This window comes from Rana temporaria, unplaced genomic scaffold, assembly GCF_905171775.1.
Source record: "Rana temporaria unplaced genomic scaffold, aRanTem1.1, whole genome shotgun sequence".
Lineage (NCBI taxonomy): Eukaryota > Metazoa > Chordata > Amphibia > Anura > Ranidae > Rana > Rana temporaria.
The window spans coordinates 54,889-74,896 of NW_024404551.1; the positions used below are offsets into that span (position 1 = coordinate 54,889).

General features: G+C 45.4%; 5 protein-coding genes, 9 non-coding genes and 4 pseudogenes across 14 annotated transcripts; 15 read left to right on the forward strand and 3 right to left on the reverse strand.

Moving 5' to 3' along the window:
* The first annotated feature begins 1,192 nt into the window (after positions 1-1,192).
* On the forward strand, positions 1,193-1,311 carry LOC120922432. Its single transcript, XR_005745333.1, has one exon. It is a non-coding gene; the product is annotated as a 5S ribosomal RNA (ribosomal RNA).
* A 98-nt stretch (positions 1,312-1,409) lies between these two features.
* Positions 1,410-1,528, forward strand: LOC120922230. Its single transcript, XR_005745136.1, has one exon. It is a non-coding gene; the product is annotated as a 5S ribosomal RNA (ribosomal RNA).
* A 114-nt stretch (positions 1,529-1,642) lies between these two features.
* LOC120922446 lies at positions 1,643-1,761 on the forward strand. Its single transcript, XR_005745346.1, has one exon. It is a non-coding gene; the product is annotated as a 5S ribosomal RNA (ribosomal RNA).
* Positions 1,762-1,860: 99 nt separating this feature from the next.
* Positions 1,861-1,979, forward strand: LOC120922456. The gene has a single exon (XR_005745356.1). It is a non-coding gene; the product is annotated as a 5S ribosomal RNA (ribosomal RNA).
* Positions 1,980-2,077: 98 nt separating this feature from the next.
* On the forward strand, positions 2,078-2,196 carry LOC120922231. Its single transcript, XR_005745137.1, has one exon. It is a non-coding gene; the product is annotated as a 5S ribosomal RNA (ribosomal RNA).
* Positions 2,197-2,294: 98 nt separating this feature from the next.
* On the forward strand, positions 2,295-2,413 carry LOC120922461 (annotated as a pseudogene).
* Positions 2,414-2,512: 99 nt separating this feature from the next.
* Positions 2,513-2,631, forward strand: LOC120922452. Its single transcript, XR_005745352.1, has one exon. It is a non-coding gene; the product is annotated as a 5S ribosomal RNA (ribosomal RNA).
* A 100-nt stretch (positions 2,632-2,731) lies between these two features.
* On the forward strand, positions 2,732-2,850 carry LOC120922445. The gene has a single exon (XR_005745345.1). It is a non-coding gene; the product is annotated as a 5S ribosomal RNA (ribosomal RNA).
* A 90-nt stretch (positions 2,851-2,940) lies between these two features.
* On the forward strand, positions 2,941-3,059 carry LOC120922453. The gene has a single exon (XR_005745353.1). It is a non-coding gene; the product is annotated as a 5S ribosomal RNA (ribosomal RNA).
* A 100-nt stretch (positions 3,060-3,159) lies between these two features.
* LOC120922337 lies at positions 3,160-3,278 on the forward strand. The gene has a single exon (XR_005745242.1). It is a non-coding gene; the product is annotated as a 5S ribosomal RNA (ribosomal RNA).
* Positions 3,279-3,368: 90 nt separating this feature from the next.
* On the forward strand, positions 3,369-3,494 carry LOC120922464 (annotated as a pseudogene).
* A 4,810-nt stretch (positions 3,495-8,304) lies between these two features.
* LOC120922187 (histone H3-like) lies at positions 8,305-16,354 on the forward strand. Its single transcript, XM_040334656.1, has 2 exons — positions 8,305-8,638; positions 15,833-16,354. Exons 1-2 carry the CDS (start codon positions 8,353-8,355, stop codon positions 16,285-16,287), a joined length of 741 nt encoding a protein of 246 aa, XP_040190590.1. The 5' UTR covers positions 8,305-8,352; the 3' UTR covers positions 16,288-16,354.
* LOC120922186 (histone H4) lies at positions 10,563-10,979 on the reverse strand. Its single transcript, XM_040334654.1, has one exon. The coding sequence runs from the start codon at positions 10,929-10,931 to the stop codon at positions 10,620-10,622; it is 312 nt and encodes a 103-aa protein (XP_040190588.1). The 5' UTR covers positions 10,932-10,979; the 3' UTR covers positions 10,563-10,619.
* On the reverse strand, positions 12,768-13,416 carry LOC120922184 (histone H2A type 1). Its single transcript, XM_040334652.1, has one exon. It carries the CDS (start codon positions 13,355-13,357, stop codon positions 12,965-12,967), a length of 393 nt encoding a protein of 130 aa, XP_040190586.1. The 5' UTR covers positions 13,358-13,416; the 3' UTR covers positions 12,768-12,964.
* On the forward strand, positions 13,616-14,204 carry LOC120922185 (histone H2B 1.1). The gene has a single exon (XM_040334653.1). The coding sequence runs from the start codon at positions 13,684-13,686 to the stop codon at positions 14,062-14,064; it is 381 nt and encodes a 126-aa protein (XP_040190587.1). The 5' UTR covers positions 13,616-13,683; the 3' UTR covers positions 14,065-14,204.
* A 1,420-nt stretch (positions 16,355-17,774) lies between the features above and the next one.
* LOC120922182 (histone H1A-like) lies at positions 17,775-18,564 on the reverse strand. Its single transcript, XM_040334651.1, has one exon. The coding sequence runs from the start codon at positions 18,519-18,521 to the stop codon at positions 17,841-17,843; it is 681 nt and encodes a 226-aa protein (XP_040190585.1). The 5' UTR covers positions 18,522-18,564; the 3' UTR covers positions 17,775-17,840.
* Positions 18,565-19,610: 1,046 nt separating this feature from the next.
* LOC120922463 lies at positions 19,611-19,719 on the forward strand (annotated as a pseudogene).
* Positions 19,720-19,814: 95 nt separating this feature from the next.
* LOC120922462 lies at positions 19,815-19,933 on the forward strand (annotated as a pseudogene).
* The last annotated feature ends 75 nt before the right edge of the window (positions 19,934-20,008 follow it).

Genomic DNA, 20,008 nt, shown 5'->3' on the forward strand with positions numbered 1-20,008 from the left:
CGGGCTACTTTGTTTATGCAGTGTAGATGAAGAAGGAGCCTGTGGAGAGGATGAATTTTCTGCAGAGTTGGCGAGATCCATATCCGTTCCCAGGGTGTTGACGTAACTTTCTGCTTCGTCAGGTGTGGCAAAGGTGAGTTGTTCCCCGTCTTGGGTTTGGACACGAAGGAGTGCCGGGTAGGCCAACGAGAACCGGATTTGGGCATTGTGAAGAGTGGTACAGATCGCAGAGAAGGCCTTGCGCTGTTTCATTACCTCCACGGAGTAGTCCGCAAAAAGCAGTAATCGCGCTCCATCTACAGACAGCGTGCGTGTGCGGCGAAACTTTTGCATAATGGCCGCCTTGTCAGCATAATTGAGGTATTTTACTATGACGTGGCGTGGTTTGACATGACTTTCAGAGTATTGCCCGATGCGATGCGCCCTTTCAATGGTGCAGGGTATGCGGAGACCTAATTGTTCAGGAATTATTTTCGCGCAAATATTCGTGAGTTGAGTGGCGGAAACCGACTCAGGGAGTCCAATAATGCGCAAATTATTTCTTCTCGAGCGATTTTCCAAATCGTCGAGTTTGCGCCAGATGTCCCTATGTGCGACATCAATGCGTGCCAGCATAGCTGAGGCAGCTGAGGAGTCATCCTCTAGCGAAGAGATCCTGTCTTCTGCATGTGCGAGTCTTTGTGCCTGTGCCTGCACTTCAATATGGAGCTGTTCCAGCCCTCTGTGTACTGCAGCATCCACAGTGGCAGTGAGCGTGGGGCCCAGCAAAGCCACCACTGCTTGCGCTATACCAGCTGGGGAAGCAGGGTCTATAGCTGCTGGTGGCATAGGAGCCGTGAGGGGCTGCAGTTGTGGCTGTGTCTGTAACTGATCAGGCGCCGATAGCAGCTCTGCCTGCGTGCGAGTGGCGGCCATCTTGCCTGCATCAGCCGTCGGCTCTCCCGCTGTGTGGGTCGCGGCGGCTGCCACTCGAGCATACGATCGCTCCACAAAGCGATCCATCTGAGCCCAGGATGTGGCGGGGGCGGAGGGGGGGTCTCCCCGAAGCTGTAGCTGGGTGAATCGGCCGGGTTTGAGAGGAGCGCGGCGGGAGCTGAGGGAATCTACCTCTTCCTCATGTGGCGCCGGAACCGGAAGTCTGAGTCTTTCTTACATGCTATCTTCAAGAGAGTTAAGGACAGCCATGGTTATCGCCTACGGCCACATCACCCTGAAAGCGCCCGATCTCGTCTGATCTCGGAGGCTAAGCAGGGACGGGCCTGGTTAGTACCTGGATGGGAGACCGCCTGGGAATACCAGGTGCTGTAGGCTTTTTTTTTTAGTTGGTGTGGTGGAGTCCTTGAATCTTTTTTTTCCCGAGTCTTTCTTCCATGCTATCTTCAAGAGAGTTAAGGACAGCCATGGTTATCGCCTACGGCCACATCACCCTGAAAGCGCCCGATCTCGTCTGATCTCGGAGGCTAAGCAGGGTCGGGCCTGGTTAGTACCTGGATGGGAGACCGCCTGGGAATACCAGGTGCTGTAGGCTTTTTTTTTTTTGTTGGTGTGGTGGAGTCCTTGAATCTTTTTTTTTTTTTTTTTTTTTTCCCCGAGTCTTTCTTCCATGCTATCTTCAAGAGAGTTAAGGACAGCCATGGTTATCGCCTACCGCCACATCACCCTGAAAGCGCCCGATCTCGTCTGATCTCGGAGGCTAAGCAGGGTCGGGCCTGGTTAGTACCTGGATGGGAGACCGCCTGGGAATACCAGGTGCTGTAGGCTTTTTTTTTTTAGTTGGTGTGGTGGAGTCCTTGAATCTTTTTTTTCCCGAGTCTTTCTTACATGCTATCTTCAAGATAGTTAAGGACAGCCATAGTTATCGCCTTCGTCCACATCACCCTGAAAGCGCCCGATCTCGTCTGATCTCGGAGGCTAAGCAGGGTCGGGCCTGGTTAGTACCTGGATGGGAGACCGCCTGGGAATACCAGGTGCTGTAGGCTTTTTTTTTTAGTTGGTGTGGTGGAGTCCTTGAATCTTTTTTTCCCCGAGTCTTTCTTCCATGCTATCTTCAAGAGAGTTAAGGACAGCCATGGTTATCGCCTACGGCCACATCACCCTGAAAGCGCCCGATCTCGTCTGATCTCGGAGGCTAAGCAGGGTCGGGCCTGGTTAGTACCTGGATGGGAGACCGCCTGGGAATACCAGGTGCTGTAGGCTTTTTTTTTTAGTTGGTGTGGTGGAGTCCTTGAATCTTTTTTTTCCCGAGTCTTTCTTCCATGCTATCTTCAAGAGAGTTAAGGACAGCCATGGTTATCGCCTACGGCCACATCACCCTGAAAGCGCCCGATCTTGTCTGATCTCGGAGGCTAAGCAGGGTCGGGCCTGGTTAGTACCTGGATGGGAGACCGCCTGGGATTACCAGGTGCTTTAGGCTTTTTTTTTTTAGTTGGTGTGGTGGAGTCCTTGAATCTTTTTTTTCCCGAGTCTTTCTTCCATGCTATCTTCAAGAGAGTTAAGGACAGCCATGGTTATCGCCTACGGCCACATCACCCTGAAAGCGCCCGATCTCGTCTGATCTCGGAGGCTAAGCAGGGTCGGTCCTGGTTAGTACCTGGATGGGAGACCGCCTGGGAATACCAGGTGCTGTAGACTTTTTTTTTTTAGTTGGTGTGGTGGAGTCCTTGAATCTTTTTTTTCCCCGAGTCTTTCTTCCATGCTATCTTCAAGAGAGTTAAGGACAGCCATGGTTATCGCCTACGGCCACATCACCTTGAAAGCGCCCGATCTCGTCTGATCTCGGAGGCTAAGCAGGGTCGGGCCTGGTTAGTACCTGGATGGGAGACCGCCTTGGAATACCAGGTGCTGTAGGCTTTTTTGTTTTGGTGGAGTCTTGAATCTCTTTTTTCCCCCAGTCTTTCTTCCATGCTATCTTCAAGAGAGTTAAGGACAGCCATGGTTGTCGCCTACGGCCACATCACCTTGAAAGCGCCCGATCTCGTCTGATCTCGGAGGCTAAGCAAGGTCAGGCCTGGTTAGTACCTGGATGGGACACCGCCTGGGAATACCAGGTGCTGTAGGCTTTTTTGTTTTGGTTGTTGTGGTGGAGTCCTTGAATCTCTTTTTTTCCCCAGTCTTTCTTCCATGCTATCTTCAAGAGAGTTAAGGACAGCCATGGTTATCGCCTACGGCCACATCACCTTGAAAGCGCCCGATCTCGTCTGATCTCGGAGGCTAAGCAGGGTCGGGCCTGGTTAGTACCTGGATGGGAGACCGCCTGGGAATACCAGGTGCTGTAGGCTTTTTTGTTTTGGTGGAGTCTTGAATCTCTTTTTTCCCCCAGTCTTTCTTCCATGCTATCTTCAAGAGAGTTAAGGACAGCCATGGTTATTGCCTACGGCCACATCACCCTAAAAGCTCCCGATCTCATCTGATCTCGGAGGCTAAGCAGGGTCAGGCCTGGTTAGTACCTGGATGGGAGACCGCCTGGGAATACCTCCTCCAGGTGTCTGTTCACATCCCTAAGTTGGAGGGTATGATCATCTATCTTGCTGGTGGACCTGATCAGAACCTGGTTGTGGTCCTCTAGAGACTTTTCAGTAACCGCAACCCTGTCAGTGAGGGAGCGGATATCTATCCTCAAGTCAGCAATGGCGGCTGAGAGAGTGTCCTTAATATCTGCTGCGATAGCTCTCAGGTCCATGATGTTCAGATGAGGCAGCGGGGCGGCTTCGGCAGTTCCCTGATCATCAGCCGGTGGAGGGGAAGAAGCTGTCGGGGGCGCCATTAGCACAATGTCAGACGAAGCGGCATGGGGTAAGGGTGCCGGGCCTCGGTGGGTGCAGTGCCTTGGTGGGATGAAGCCATGTTCCCCCTGGATGAGTGTAACATCTCCGCGATATTCTGTCCCTGGGAGGCTGCGTTTTCCCTCGGGGTGCAGGAGGCAGAAGTGTGCCTGGATGCAGTTCCCATCACGGTAGGTACAAACGGGGTGTAAAATCTCAGCTAATGGATGCTAATCGCTCTGAGGTGGCAGGAGCTCAGAGCTCACGCGTCCATCTTTTTGCTCAGTCCGGCCACGCCCCCCGTTTCCTGATTCTTCACCGCCCCTGTTTGGTGAGAATACTGCTCCGGTACTTACTTCACTTACTCACTGTAGTCCCTGGAAATAAGTTGGTTGGTCCCTTAGTGGTGACAGCTATCCCCTCTATCTCTGACCACAACAGGTTCTCTCCCCGGCCGAACCATCAATTTTGGTTAGATGAATGCCCCCACCACCATACTTCACAGTTGGGATGAGGTTTTGATGTTGGTGTGCAGTGCCTTTTTTTCTCCACACATAGGGGCTGATTTACACATAGGTTTGTTTGTGTACTGCGCATGCAGCATTTTTGTCCATTCAGGTGCGCCTATTCACTACGCCGGCACAATCTTGATAAATATCAAGTGGCGTAGCTGCATTTGCACGGGTTTAAGAGGCGCACCTGGAAACCTGCCTTTTTTTTGTTACGCTGATCATTAAGGGAAAGTCAGCGCCAAATTTTAAATAACAAACTGGCATGGGTTCCCCTTCAGGAGCATACCAGGCCCTTGGGTCTGGTATGGATTTTAAGGGGGAACACCTACACTGAAAAAATGGCATGGGGGTTCCCCCAAAATCCATACCAGACCCTTATTCGAGCATGCAGCCCGGCCAGTGAGGAATAGGGGTGGGGGCCAAGCGAGCCCCCCCCCCCTCTTGAACCGTAGCAGACCGCATGCCCTCAAAATTGGGGGGGGGGGTGCTTTGGAGCAGGGGGGGCACTACGCCCCCACCCTAAAGCACCATTGTCCCCATGTTGATGGGGACAAGGGCCTCTTCCCAACAACCCTGGCCGTTGGTTGTCGGGGTCTTCGAGCGGGGGGCTTATCGGAATCCGGTAGCCCCCTTTAATAAGGGGGCCCCCAGATCCTGTCCTCCCACCCTATGTGAATGAGTATCGGGTACATCGTACCCCTACCCATTCACCTGGGGGAAAAATTTTAAATAAAAAAATAAAAGTAATTTATTAGTCAGCTTGGGGGGCGTTCTGCCAGGGGCCCCCACTTTATTCTTTAAGCTCTTTTACAAGTGGGGCCCCGGACTTCTTTGCCGTCTTGTTCCCTCTTCTCTTCTAGCAATGTTGACACAACAACCTCTACCGCTGTAATGCCGTGTGTACGTTGCGCAACGATTTATATAGGCATGGGGCTTGGTCACCAGGTGATGCCACCCGGCGACCCCACCCCTTATTACATCACATTCCCATCATGCCACGGGCATGTGATGTAAAAAGGGATGGGGTCACCCCCACTGTATGACTTTCCAACATATCAGGTGTGTCTGGTAATCTGCTCTATGTGGTTGTTAGTGGAGGAAATCACAATGAAGAGTGTATGGGGCGCACACTTTGTGGTTTGCAAGTTTATCAATGAAGCTTTGCACTTCTATATGGATTGTTTTAAAGTAGTAAAAACCTGACAGAGGTTGTAACCTTTCCTCATGTTGATCCAAAACTTAAAAAAAAAAAAAAAAAAATGTTTAGGCTGAACATTCACTTTGATTGCAATATGCACATCTTGTATGTTTAACTCAATCAAAACTCCTTTTAATATTAACACTTTGCATTTTTCAATCCCCTAATGGCGATAATACAATGATTGAATTTTTTTTTTTTTGTTTTGTTTTTGTTTTTATTTTTGTTCGTTTATTTGATTTTTCAGACACTGGGGAATGATGAGAATTAAATGGTTTCCAGGATTGGAGATCATGTGTAAGTTCACTTATAAATGTGTAGATATTAGTAAAGGTGATGAATATGTCCGATTCCCTAGGGACAATTCTCCACCTCTAACTTCTATAAAGGCCTGTGTGCTGTCCGAGGTGATATGGTGATCACATTTGTATGTAGCTGATACTTTGTATATATTTTGTGTCATTTACCTATCAGGCAGCGTATGGCTTTATCTATGTACATTGATCTGCTGTTGATGATTGAAAATGATACAAATAGACAAAGATTTGTCCGGGATGATTGAGTAGATACAATGTTTCGTTTTTCTCACTTCTATCTCCCGATTGTGTTGCGGGTTAAGAACTCCGCGATCTTCTCAATGTGTCTTTTCAGATAAAGTAACAATGTAAGACGGGAGATTGTGGAGGATCTTTTAGTGTAACAATATGTGAGGGCGGCATAAGTGTTTATTCAGCTCTGCCACCTTGTGGTCATTCCTGGTAGAACACTTGGGTGTGGGCCCAGTACAAGGCGATGAATAGGGAATGTATACAGGCAGAAAAGGGAGATGATCTCCGCAATAAATCTAGAACCAGGGAGGGAATAGAAGGAAAGTTTGTTCATTCCCCTCCTAGTCTGACCGATCTACTCCACATCTAAAGATCAATATTATTATTTTAGCATAGCCTCACAAACATGCCACCCACATCTCTCTGCATAGAGCCGGACATGCCTGGTATCTATTCCTATTGTCCAATCAAGTTGTATATTATTAATAATGTCAGGTAACGTTCCCTGTAAAGGCAAACCCTTTGTTTTCTTATCACACTCAGACTTGGCATACAGGTGAGGAAGTAATGACAGGAAATGTGATCACAGTACATCATTCTCTCATCTCCATTTATTCCAATCTTTCTATGCTGATCGTCTACTCACCGATAAACCCCTCCAATCAAAACCATCCAGCCCTACATGTCTGTCCATCCTAACAGCAATTCAGAGATTCTATGATTTGTATCATGTATTCAAATGTATTTCGTGTGAAGGAACAGTGTGATCTCCTTCCAGGGACTGGTTTTCATTGTCATCCATCTTTTAATTCTGCTGAATATCTTCTGGAGATCAGAGATCATTCAATATTAAATACCAAACCAACATCCCCCAGCTGAATGGAACTCAGATCTCAGATCCTCCTTCACACGAAATACATTTTATCTGAAGAAATCGCCGAGAACTGTGATTGGTGCAAATATGAAATTGATTCAGTCACATTTCCCGCCGACATTCTATGGAACGTTCTAATGATCTCCGATAGAAAGAATAATCGGACTCTAAAATCTGATATCTCTTCCTCCGGGAACATCGATCAACACTCTTCTGAATTGTCGGGCAGTTTATCTAACCAAGAATAATAAATCCATTAGAAATATGAATGTCACATTTTTTCTAGTCTTTTCTTTTACTTCACAAATACAGAATCCGCCCTGCTAGAGAATGTTTTCTATAGAGAACAATGAAAAGGCTACAGAACAAGTATTTTCTGGGCTGAAAAAGGAGAAAGATCTCAGAACACATTTCTTTGAAATTCTCATCAGAAAGACATTACTGGCTGGTGAAGGAAACGCCCACTGCTCTGATTGGCTCGTATTTCAAATTGCTACTTTCAAATGTGCCCGCCTGAATTGTGAAGATCGTTACAGAGAAATAATCAGCCCCAATTATCCCGCCAAATCCGACACTGAGATCACCAGATGAGACATTTATCCGAGAAATCTGAAGATTATTAAATAAATGTAAAACATTTTCATAGGTTCTCTTTTATTCCAACTGCCATGTCCTTAGAGCGAGAGAAGGAAAAACAAAAACAAGTGGATATATATATATATATATATATACACTTGTTTTTGTTTTTCCTTCTCTCGCTCTCTTTCTCTGATATATATAATTTATACATATAGCAGATTGCACACATTTTGCTCGTCCTATATAGAGATCTGGAAATGTGACATTATTGGTAGAAATAGGTAATAATCATGACATATCAGACAAATATGTACAATTCATCAATAAAGACAAAGTTGTGCTTCTGATGAATTACATCCGTTGAGCAAAATATTGAAAATCTTCTAAATAAATTAAATTCTTTGCAGTGAAATACATGACTAGACCCACCCCTTATCCACATGTTTCCCATCAGGTCCGCACATCCTCACACCCAGGAAGGTGAGATGTCGGAGGCAATGTGCTACTTTATTTTCCTTTCGAAATAACGTTTTATAAATATGAACAATTGAAACTGCTGATTGTGTTCCTGTTATGAAGAGTTAAAGATTAATGTTCTCCGTGTAATCTCCAGATATGAATAGAAAAGCATTGAGAAGAAGGAATAAATTCATCTTCTGGAAATGTATTGCTGTTTCATTAATATATTTGATTACCACAGAATATTTAGGAGCCGTAAAAATAAATGAAATCTTCTATTTATGTATTTTGTATTGTAATGAATGTGTGTGACTCCGCCTCTTTCCCAAGAAGCTTTCCATCAGGTCCGCCCAGGCTGTATATAAGGAGGTGGCTGTGTGCGGTTTCTTTACTGTTTGTCTGAATAACGCAGATTTCCGAGATGTCTGGTCGCGGTAAAGGAGGGAAGGGTCTGGGGAAAGGAGGAGCTAAGCGGCACAGGAAGGTGCTCCGGGACAACATCCAGGGCATCACCAAACCCGCCATCCGACGTTTGGCCCGCAGAGGGGGTGTCAAGCGCATCTCCGGACTCATCTATGAGGAGACCCGCGGAGTGCTCAAAGTCTTCCTGGAGAATGTCATCCGCGATGCCGTCACCTACACCGAGCACGCCAAGAGGAAGACCGTCACCGCCATGGATGTCGTCTATGCTCTCAAACGCCAGGGGCGCACTCTCTACGGATTCGGAGGCTAAATCCTCATGAACACCTACCCACTTCCCCTACACAAAGGCCCTTCTCAGGGCCACCCACCTTCTCATACAAAGGGCTCACTATATATTTCTCCTGACGTTAGAATGTTTTAGTATGTGGGAAGTGAAGTTCTTTATAGCTAAACATACACTATACAATCCGATTGTACGATTTTAGATATACAGTAGATCTGTGTATAGATCGTCTTACAATATCGTTATCTCACTTTTATTATTTGTTGGGTAGGTTGTTCCAGCGATAAAAACCCTTTTCCTTAGTCAATAAAAATCGATTGGTTCTGTATGTGGCTCTCATCTCTTCTACATTTCTGTCACCTCTTTATAAAGAGCTGAAGGGGGCGGGGCCGCGACAATTTATACTGCGAACAAAATCAAATATTTGGAACCTAAACAGGAAACCGACCTGATTTCATTTCAGACATGAAACACATGTTTTGTAACATCATTGTTCATATTTCTCTGGCGGTGTCCTGAGTACTACCAGTCGCCTCACATGTCTTTATAGACCTATTCGGGGTGTGAAAATCTGTCACCGCTACATGTAGGAGAGAACAATAAATATCGCTCAGTGACATATTCATATATCAATTCTCGTATTGAGTTCTGCGATCTCATAGCACTGAGAGGATTGGAAATGAATTGACACAATCATAGGATTTGAATGAGCTAATTTTCCTGCTGCCATTCCCGATGCGTTATGGGCTACAGATCTAGAATCTTATTTTATACACATTGTTTGTTTTTGTTGTATCTTTCCAAAGTGTATTATCAGATAAAGTAACAATGTAAGCCGGGATATGGTGGTGGATATAACATTGAAACAATATTTCTAAGGGAGATCTCCCGTTACGTTGTGTTATGGGTTAAGAACTCTTCTATTGTATCTTCCCTGGTTGTGATTTCATATAAAGTTACAATGTAAGGCGGGAGATTGTGGCGGATCTGAAATTCTAACAATGCTTCTGAGTGCGGCGTAAATGTTTACTCAGCGCTGCCACCTAGTGGTCAGTCAGGGTATAACTTTGTGTGCAATACAAGGCGAAGAATAGAGGAATGTATACAGTCAGAATTTGGAGATGATCTCCGCAATGCATAGAGAACCCGGATGATAGAAGATAAACCGGAGACACCCAGAAACCTGTAGAAAGTCTGACTACAATGTATTTAAATAGCCCCAATTCCAATCCTGAATTTAATACAGATCTAAATCAGACAATTACCAATGTTAGAGATGACTCGGGGACACCCACCTTCCCATATAAAGAGAAATGTAAATGGTGCTTCCAATCGATGTAATATACTAGTCGGTACATGTAATAAGGTGTAAAGAGATCATCCAGAATTCGATTCCTTCCACTCCATCTCTTGTGTTCTTTCTGCAGGAAAGGGGGTGAGAGATCCATGTGTGTTCTAATCACATTCCTAGTCTAACAAAGAAAGGGTTCAAGAAACGTCCAGAACTGGGATTGGCTCGGCTTCGATTTGAATGTTTAAAATTTCCTGCCAGAGAAACAGAGCGATCAAAGCTCCGGATCTGACCAGGAAATAGATGAATGGACGATTTCTATACAATCATCATGTCTCTTACTGGAGGAATTAAATACTTTGTGACAAATAAGTATTACGAATATTTCCCTTTAGTACTCTATAGCGCTTACCCGGTATTTTTCATCTAGAACTATTTTACGATTCATGTCCAGCAGACATGTCCAACTTAATTGTTTGAATACAAAATATTATACCATCAAAATGTGTGGACATTCTAAATCCTGGCCACATACTATGCAATCTCCTCAAGATCACCCCTAAAAGTGCTAGAAACGTAAAACTCGGGGAGAAATGTATAGATAAATCTATAGACAGCCCTTTGTATGAGAAGGTGGGTGGCCCTGAGAAGGGCCTTTGTGTAGGGGAAGTGGGTAGGTGTTCATGAGGATTTAGCCTCCGAATCCGTAGAGAGTGCGCCCCTGGCGTTTGAGAGCATAGACGACATCCATGGCGGTGACCGTCTTCCTCTTGGCATGCTCGGTGTAGGTGACGGCATCGCGGATGACATTCTCCAGGAAAACCTTAAGCACTCCGCGGGTCTCCTCATAGATGAGTCCGGAGATGCGCTTGACACCCCCTCTGCGGGCCAAACGTCGGATGGCGGGTTTGGTGATGCCCTGGATGTTGTCCCGGAGCACCTTCCTGTGCCGCTTAGCGCCTCCTTTCCCCAGACCCTTCCCTCCTTTACCGCGACCAGACATGATTACGCTCCTCTGACAGTACAAAGAACTGAGATTAGCCGACTGTCCACTCTCCTTTTATAGCGACTGTGCGGACCTGATAGAAACCATGCTGATAAAAGGCGGAGTCACACCAGTTCATTACACAGAATAGATGTGTTTTTTTTTTCCCCATGTGTAACGCTGCTAAACATTCTGCTGTTCTGAAAAATATTAAGGCAACAGAAATTTTTCTAGAGAAGACAAATCTATTCTTCCTTCTCAATGGCTTTCTAGTTTTTTTTTTTAGAGATTACACCGAATATATATATATATATTACTCTGAAAAAGAAACATATATACGGGGATACCACAGCATACTAGTATTTCACATTCTCAGAACCTTATAAACCTCTGGCAGAGTGCGTGTTACAAAGTGGGAATTGATCTGATTCTTTAGTTCAGACGTGAAATATTTACTTTATTCATTAAATATAATAAAACAGCATCAGCCTATATCAAATAGCAAGTGTGCATTGATGGAACCAAAGATACACTTAAGATATTGGTTCCGTCAACGCACATTATTTAATATTGTTTGATACTTTTAGCGCTGCATTTTTGTGTGTTTTATTACACGTTTAAGAATTTGGTAGGTTTATAGAGAAGCTGCTTTTTAACCTAATGGTCATTAATATTGATTATTACTCACTTAAGATATATCGGATTTTACCAATTCATAAGCGCTTGATATAGTTGGAAAGGGCTCGATATCTATCTATATAGATATCCTTTTGTATGCATTCATTGTACATATTTATCGGTGTCATGGTTACTATGTATTTATTGTTATACATATTCTGGTTGGGATATGAGGACAATCTTTCACTGATAAATGTCTGAAAGCGACAAATAAATATCAGTCAGTGACATTTCATGATCAGATCTGTATGTGATCATGACTTAATTTCTCCATCATATAGAAAAGTAGAGATCTATAATAGAAGACATTTCTCTTTCATATTTTGTGTGAAGCAGTGATGAGATCCTGGATTCTGAGAACATACAGAAGTGTTTTCTCATGGTTGAGTAACAAACAGAATTATTTCCTAATCATTCCGGACTAATGCAAATTAGAGCGCATATTTCTCCGGTAAATGTCTCATCCGATCATCTCCTCGGTGTAGGTTTTGGCGGTATAAGAGGGATGAATATTTATCTGTAACGATCTACACAATTCAGGCGGGCAAATTTGAAAACCGAGCTGTGGGCGGTTCCTCCATCAGCCAGTGATTCTGTCTTTTTATGAGGACTCCATAGAAATGTATTCCGAGATCTGTTCTCATCCCGGAAAACACTTGTTGGGTAGACTTTCCATTCATCTCTATAGCAGGGCGGATTCTGTATTCTGATGTCAAACCAAAACAATTCGGAAATGATTATTTCCAACGTATTTCTTATTCTTGGTAAATAATTCCACTGAAATGAAGGGGACCAAGTTGATCAATGTTCCCGGAAGGGTCGGCTGAGTGGATCTGAGATGACTGTAACAGTCTATCGAATTCCTGAGATAAATTTCTACGACAGAATTAGAACGTTGAGCAAATCACAGTTGTTGGAGATTCCTTTAGATCTCTTTATTCTGGTGACTCTGAAGGAGATCTGTGTCGCTTCTCAGTCGGAAGTATTCTTGTTTAGCGTGTATGGAATTAAATCGAATCATCCGTCAGAACTAAAGGACGGAGAGCAATGAAGATCATTCCCTGTAATGACATCACTTTGTTCTATAAACTGCCATGAAATGAGAGAACATACAATCAGATCTCCCGATAACAATGTATGGGTGTCTTTATATGGAGGGGGTATAATAAGTCCGAATCTTCCTACTTTATTAGTCACTTGTAGAGAAGTGTTTAGAATACAACATGTTTGCTTTTTAGAGTGAATTGTGTACCTGAGAATAGGAAAAAAGAAAAACAATGTACATGTGTCGGGCTCTTTGTATGGAGAGGTGGGTGGCTCTTAGAAGAGCCTTTGTTTTGTTGGGTAATGGGAGGGGAATGAAGCGATCGGGATTACTTGGATTTGGTGGCCTTGTGGCTCTCGGTCTTCTTGGGCAGCAGCACGGCCTGGATGTTGGGCAGGACTCCTCCTTGGGCAATGGTGACGCCGCCCAGCAGCTTGTTGAGCTCCTCGTCGTTGCGGACAGCCAGCTGGAGGTGACGGGGGATGATGCGGGTCTTCTTGTTGTCGCGGGCGGCGTTGCCGGCCAGCTCAAGGATCTCAGCCGTGAGATACTCGAGGACGGCAGCCAGATACACTGGAGCTCCGGCGCCGACCCGCTCGGCATAGTTACCCTTCCTGAGCAGACGGTGAACACGACCGACTGGGAACTGCAGACCAGCCCGGGATGAGCGTGTCTTGGCCTTAGCCCGAACCTTGCCTCCTTGTTTGCCGCGTCCTGACATTGTAAGTAGATGATTGGGTTACTCAATGGAGAATATCACCCCACAGATCACTCCCCTTCATTTATACACTCAGTGCTCCGACGTCACACGCTGCGATTGGTCACGTTTGAATCCAGCCAATAGCGTTAAGACTTGTCTCTAGACCAATCTGTAATAGAAGGTAGGAAACCATGACGTCACTCTCCATCACATGATTGAATCCTCCAATAGAAGAGTGAGGAGGGGTGTGGACTCATTTGCATAGGACGCCTATATAAGCAGCACACAAGGGCGGCTCCAGCACACTTTCTCTGCACAGAGCAAGAAACATATAATTAATCCGAATCATGCCTGAACCAGCCAAGTCCGCTCCGGCGCCCAAGAAGGGCTCCAAGAAAGCCGTGACCAAGAGCCAGAAGAAGGATGGCAAGAAACGGAGGAAGAGCAGGAAGGAGAGTTATGCCATCTACGTGTACAAGGTGCTCAAGCAGGTCCACCCCGACACCGGCATCTCCTCCAAGGCCATGGGCATCATGAACTCCTTTGTCAATGACATCTTCGAGCGCATCGCCGGAGAATCTTCCCGCCTGGCTCATTACAACAAGCGCCGCACCATCACCTCCCGGGAGATCCAGACCGCCGTCCGCCTCCTCCTGCCCGGAGAGCTGGCCAAGCACGCCGTCTCCGAGGGCACCAAGGCCGTCACCAAGTACACCAGCGCCAAGTAATCCCCCCATCATCATCCCAACACAAGACACAAAGGCTCTTCTAAGAGCCACCCACCATTTCCATCAATGAGCTCTCATCACATTGTATCAATTAGAGATTCTAAACATTGGTGAAAAATAAACTAATTGTATGATATCAATCATGTTTGTGTAATCTGACGGAGTTATACATTTGTGGATGTTTTAGAATAAATCCATCCGAATACCATCTATTCTTCCAGATTTCCTTTATTGAGGAATTCCAGGTTTTTTTTTTTTTTTGTTTTGCCCCGTTCTGTAGAATGGATAGCCGGAACATCTAATTTTTACATGAATATTGTCGGCTAGTGGGAACAAAAAACATCCAATATCTTCCCGTGTAAAAGGCTTGCATTTTATCACCACTAGGTGTCAGTGTTGGACAGGGAATACATGGGAGTTATTTTCCGAAACTAGATAGCGGATTTTTATAGTACACATCCTATAATATCTTTTCATTGTATACTTTTTGACCGATAAGTTTGTTTTCCGTTTTATAAATGATCTTAAACTTTTCACAAATCGTGTTAATTTTCGGAGACACATATACAGGGGGATGCTTACATATTAGGAATAGTTTAAGGATCATCTGCTCAGAATATTTACCAATACATCCCCTTGTGATGTATTTGTGTTATACAGCATCAACTTCCTTTATGGGAGTCCAAATATAATACATATACACACACAATCATCGACTCACCTTAAATCGGGGGAGAGACTGTCTGTGTCATCTAATTTACTGAAATATTGGGCACAAATGATCCATTCTCAATGTTTCTGATTCTTACACTGAGAAGGAGTCTCTAATCTTTGATTTTGAACATATTTCTTTACATTGCAAGCTCAATTAGTAGGGCCCTCGTATTCCGTTTGTATTGAGCTGCATTGTGATTGTACTGTCAGACTTTTTTTTTTTTTTATTGTAAAGAGCTGTGCAAATTGTTGGCGCTATATAAATCCTGTATAATAATGTAGTACACCAGCGCCAAGCAAATCCCCATCATCCGAACAGGACACACATGCTCTTCTTAGAGCCACCCGTGTACTACATATCAGAGCTGTCACCTCCTAATGTTGACATGATATCATGAGAATTATAGTTCAAATAATGTTTTTGGTGCATTGTTTGACAAATAAAACCTTAATGTACATTGATAGGATTGATAATGACATCTAGATGTCGCGCTGCGTCCATTCCCTCAAATCCCCCGGTAGGAGTTAGCGGCACACCGTTTAGAATGTTTACATGGGGAATAGATTGAAAGGGGAATGTAAATCCAGCAATAGGAGTTCATGGTGTAATCCTGATCCACATGGACCATCTAGAAATAATGATGCACCATCCCGGATCTGTCCGGAGCTGGGGGGAGACAACTCATTGTCTGCTCAGCGATCTGTCCCCTCCATGTTAGTACATCATTGTGCTGAATAGAACAAGCTGTACAAGTCACCTTTCTACCTGTTATTCACAAACCACGGAATTATCCGATCAGTGAGATCGGAGGAGGATTTTCTGTCTCAATTACTGTATTATGGAGATAATCAGTCCAATGTCAGAGCTCCTGATTCGTACACATTGTATGATGTGGAGGGAACTCCCAACCCCACACAAAGAAGGTAACTCTAACACAGTTAACGGGCAGATCTTGGCGGGCATTTTAAAAATGCCGCGTTTTTTAAGTAAACCAATCATGAAAAGGGGTGTGAGTTAGTTCTCCAATCAGAAGACAGTGATGTGTATAAATAGGCGCCGCACAGCCCGTATTCTATCACACTTGTGTTTCATCAGCCATGGCAAGAACCAAGCAGACCGCTCGTAAGTCCACCGGAGGGAAAGCTCCCCGCAAGCAGCTGGCTACCAAAGCCGCCCGCAAGAGCGCCCCGGCCACCGGCGGAGTCAAGAAGCCTCACCGCTACAGGCCCGGCACCGTCGCTCTCCGAGAGATCCGACGCTACCAGAAATCCACCGAGCTGCTCATCCGCAAGCTGCCCTTCCAGCGCCTCGTCCGAGAGATCGCCCAGGACTTCAAGACCGACCTGCGTTTCCAGAGCTCCGCCGTCATGGCTCTGCAGGAGGCCTCCGAGGCTTATCTCGTAGGACTCTTCGAGGATACCAACCTCTGCGCCATCCACGCCAAGAGGGTCACCATCATGCCCAAAGACATACAGCTGGCACGCCGCATCCGTGGAGAGAGGGCATAATCTACTCCGCCGACATCCTCATCACCCCCTCCGACACACAAAACAAAGGCTCTTCTCAGAGCCACCACATCCTCCTCACAAAGAGCTCCATACAATCTCCTCCCTACTACATCATACGAATACTTCCTCTACACCCCCCACCACATGTATTTAATTTTTCTCATTGTATTTTCTACTCACTTCATTTCTTATTCTAAGAGAATGTCTGTGTTAAGTAGAAATAGTGTTTGGAGGATCGCTCACATTACTTCATTCTTCTCTGCATTCATCTCTAATATCTCTAAAACCTTTACAAAGTAACAATTCACACTTCTCTCTAAGAAGGAGATCTTTTCTCGCGCCGCTCTGTTCCCAACATACTACAATGTAACATAGGACAACAAAACAAGTTCCTAGAAAGATTCTGTTCATTTCTCTGTACTTCTCTCACCATTGCCAGGAGATCGGGGAAACATAACCTGTTCAAGATAAATACAAAGTCACCCCTCCCCCTCCTGTAAACAGATCCCGAGATCACCTATTTCTCAGCTCGGGTGTATAAATGATACAACTGACTAGTATTAAATCGCACACTCCATATTAATTTTTCTGCTGCATGAAGATATTTTTCTACCACAGGAATCTCTCCTCTGCTATTCTCCAATCTCCCCTCTCACACGCACAGGTGACATTGTTACACCTTCCCATCAGCACATCTTACACTCTCTTCACATTATCTACAGAAGACTATGATTGGCACCCTGTAGAGAGTTGTACATTTCTCATTCCAAGCATCAAATCATTTTTTTTTTATGTCAACCAATCACCAGATAGTGATCAGTACTGTGAGTGCACAACACCATCCTCTGCCCCCCGAAATGTCATCGCTGTGCAGTTTGCAATTTGAAAATAGTCTGATCAGCCAATCACAGCCTCTTGTGGTTCCTGTGTTGGCGAATAAGACCATGTATGTCATTTTATGGGGAGCCGGGAGATAAAAATGCAATTCAAATGTGACATCGGGGCTGCTAATCATCTTCATATTTTTAGGAGAACATATGGAATTCTATGACAGCGAAGAGTCCCTTCGCTGTAATAGAAGTCCATAACACTATGTTTTTTTTTTTTGCTGATCATTCTAACATGCCCGATCAGTACAAGGATTCCCCTTATACCGATCACATGAAATATTGAAGATCCTGAACAACCATCTAGAAAGAGGAAGTGTGAATAACACCCCCCCCCCCCAGATACCAGACAGTGGTCGGGGATCTCCAGGGCTCCAATCTTCACATGAAATGGATCGTTGCAGGGGCCCAGAAAACCTTTTATATCAGGAGGGATCTCTAGTAATCTTTGTGCGATTTATCATATCAAATCTGAGATTCTCTGCAAGGGACACATGTACAATGTGTGATGGGAACATGCGATCTCATCTAGACCGTGTGCAAAATCTATATGGCTCCTAGTGAGTGTAGGTAGGTATGTGCGGCTCTGTTAGGAGGAGGTGGGTGGCTCTGAGAAGAGCCTTTGTGTGGGGTGGAGATGAGGGGGGTGTCCGGCTACTGCTGCCTTTATCTCTTCTTCGGAGCGGCCCTCTTGGGCTTGGCTGCTGTCTTAGGCTTAGCCGCCTTCTTAGCCGGACTTTTGGCGGCTTTTTTCGGCTTGGCTGCAGCTTTGGGCTTTTTGGGGCTCTTTGTTGCCTTCTTGGCGGGAGCAGCTGCAGGCTTTGCCGGTTTCTTGGCGGCCTTCTTGGGGCTCTTGGCGACCTTCTTGGGGCTCTTGGCCGCTTTGCTGGGGGCTTTCTTCTTGGGGGACTTGGCCGGCTTCTTGGCTGCCGCAGGTTTCTTGGGGGACTTGGCCGCAGCCGATGGCTTCTTGTTGGCGATTTTCTTGGCCTTGTCGCCCTCTTGCTGCTTCTTGTTGATCTTGAAGGATCCGGAGGCGCCATGTCCTTTGACCTGGACGAGGCTCCCCTTAGTCACCAGCCCCCTGATGCCGGCCTTGAGGCGGCTGTTGTTCTTCTCCACATCGTATCCTCCGGCGGCCAGGACCTTCTTGAGGGCGGCCAGGGAGACCCCGCTGCGCTCTTTGGAAGCGGCCACTGCTTGGAGGAGGAGCTCGGACACGCTGGGACCGGACGGCTTCTTGCTGCCTTTCTTGGCTCCTCCGGCTGCTGCTTTCTTAGCCGGCTTCTTCTTGGCGGCGGGCTCCGCTGGAGGAGCGGCGGCTGGGGCGCTTTCAGTCTCTGTCATGATTTTGCAAAAGTACAAATAGATACAATTGGTTGCGCCGCTCTGGCTTATATAAAGACGTTCTGCACTGCTATTGGTTGGTACAAAGCTTTAGTCTGTACTGCTATTGGTCGCACATACGACACGCCCACTGACTGTCACTCCTGAGTAGGTGAATCTTCTCTCTCTTGTTGTGTTTCCCGGGCAGAGAGAAAAACGATTTTATTCTGAAATTAAACAATGTCCTATCTTCATCGGGGACCCGATCTGCTCACTGGACTGTCACTTATCGGGGGTCACTTACAGCTACCGGGAGCTGCTGAGGAGGCTGAACACAGAGGCTGCAAACACAGCCATCCTCCTGAGTGTGTGTCCCATTCTTCCTCTTATCTTCTTTTCTACACAAATTCTACACAGAAAACAATCTTCTCACATCTCCCACTAGAATGATCTCCACATTAGATGAGTGGAGAGTGACCACCAGGAAACATTTCCCTCTAATACAGAACTCTGCTCATCTATAGCTGAGAAGAAGGAGCCTGGAACAAAAACGCCAGCCGGTGACATGAGATCCTTGTGTGATGTGATGGCAGAAATTGTTATACATACAAATGTCTCAGCTGATTACACAATTTCATGTTTGATGTTCTATATATTATTATCTGGTCACTATGATACATATATTGGTATCCAGATACGTTGAGTACGTTTATCGATCTGTGTTACTACACAGCTATATAGTCTACTCAGGTATCATGTTTGCTTTGTATCCTTCTATCTAGAATATAAGTGATAATTTCAGTAACAAGAACTTTGCTGAAAATCCTAAAATAGTGTAACTTGAGGTGAATCTTGATAGAAAATTTTGGCTATTTGTAGATTAGTGAGCGCCGAGCGGTGGATTTATTTTAAAAAAAAAAAAAAAAAAAAAAAAAAAACACACAGAAACATACTCACCACAAACCTTATTTTATTTGAATGGTCATTTTTCAGGACAGGGTTTCAGATTTTGTTTATTTTTATTTTTTTTGGGTGGAGTCCTTGAATCTTTTTTTTTTCTAGTCTTCTCCCAAGCTATGTTCAAGAGAGTTAAGGCCAGGCATGGTCATCACCTACAGCCACTTCACCCTGAAAGCGTCTGATCTCGGAGGCTAAGTAGGGTCGTGCCTGGTTAGTACCTGGATGGGAGACCGCCTGGGAATACCAGGTGCTGTAGGCTTTTTTTTTTTTTTTTTGTGGTGGAGTACTTGAATCTTTTCTTCTAGTCTTTCTTCCAAGCTATCTTCAAGAGAGTTAAGGCCAGCCATGGTTTTCGGCTACGGCCATGTCACCTTGAAAGCGCCCGATCTTGACTGATTTTGGAGGCTAAGCAGGGTCGGGCCTGGTTAGTACCTGGATGGGAGACCACCTGGGAATACCAGGTGCTGTAGGCTTTTTTTGTTGTGGTGGAGTCCTTGAATCTCTTTTTTTTTCCCGAGTCTTTCTTCCATGCTATCTTCAAGAGAGTT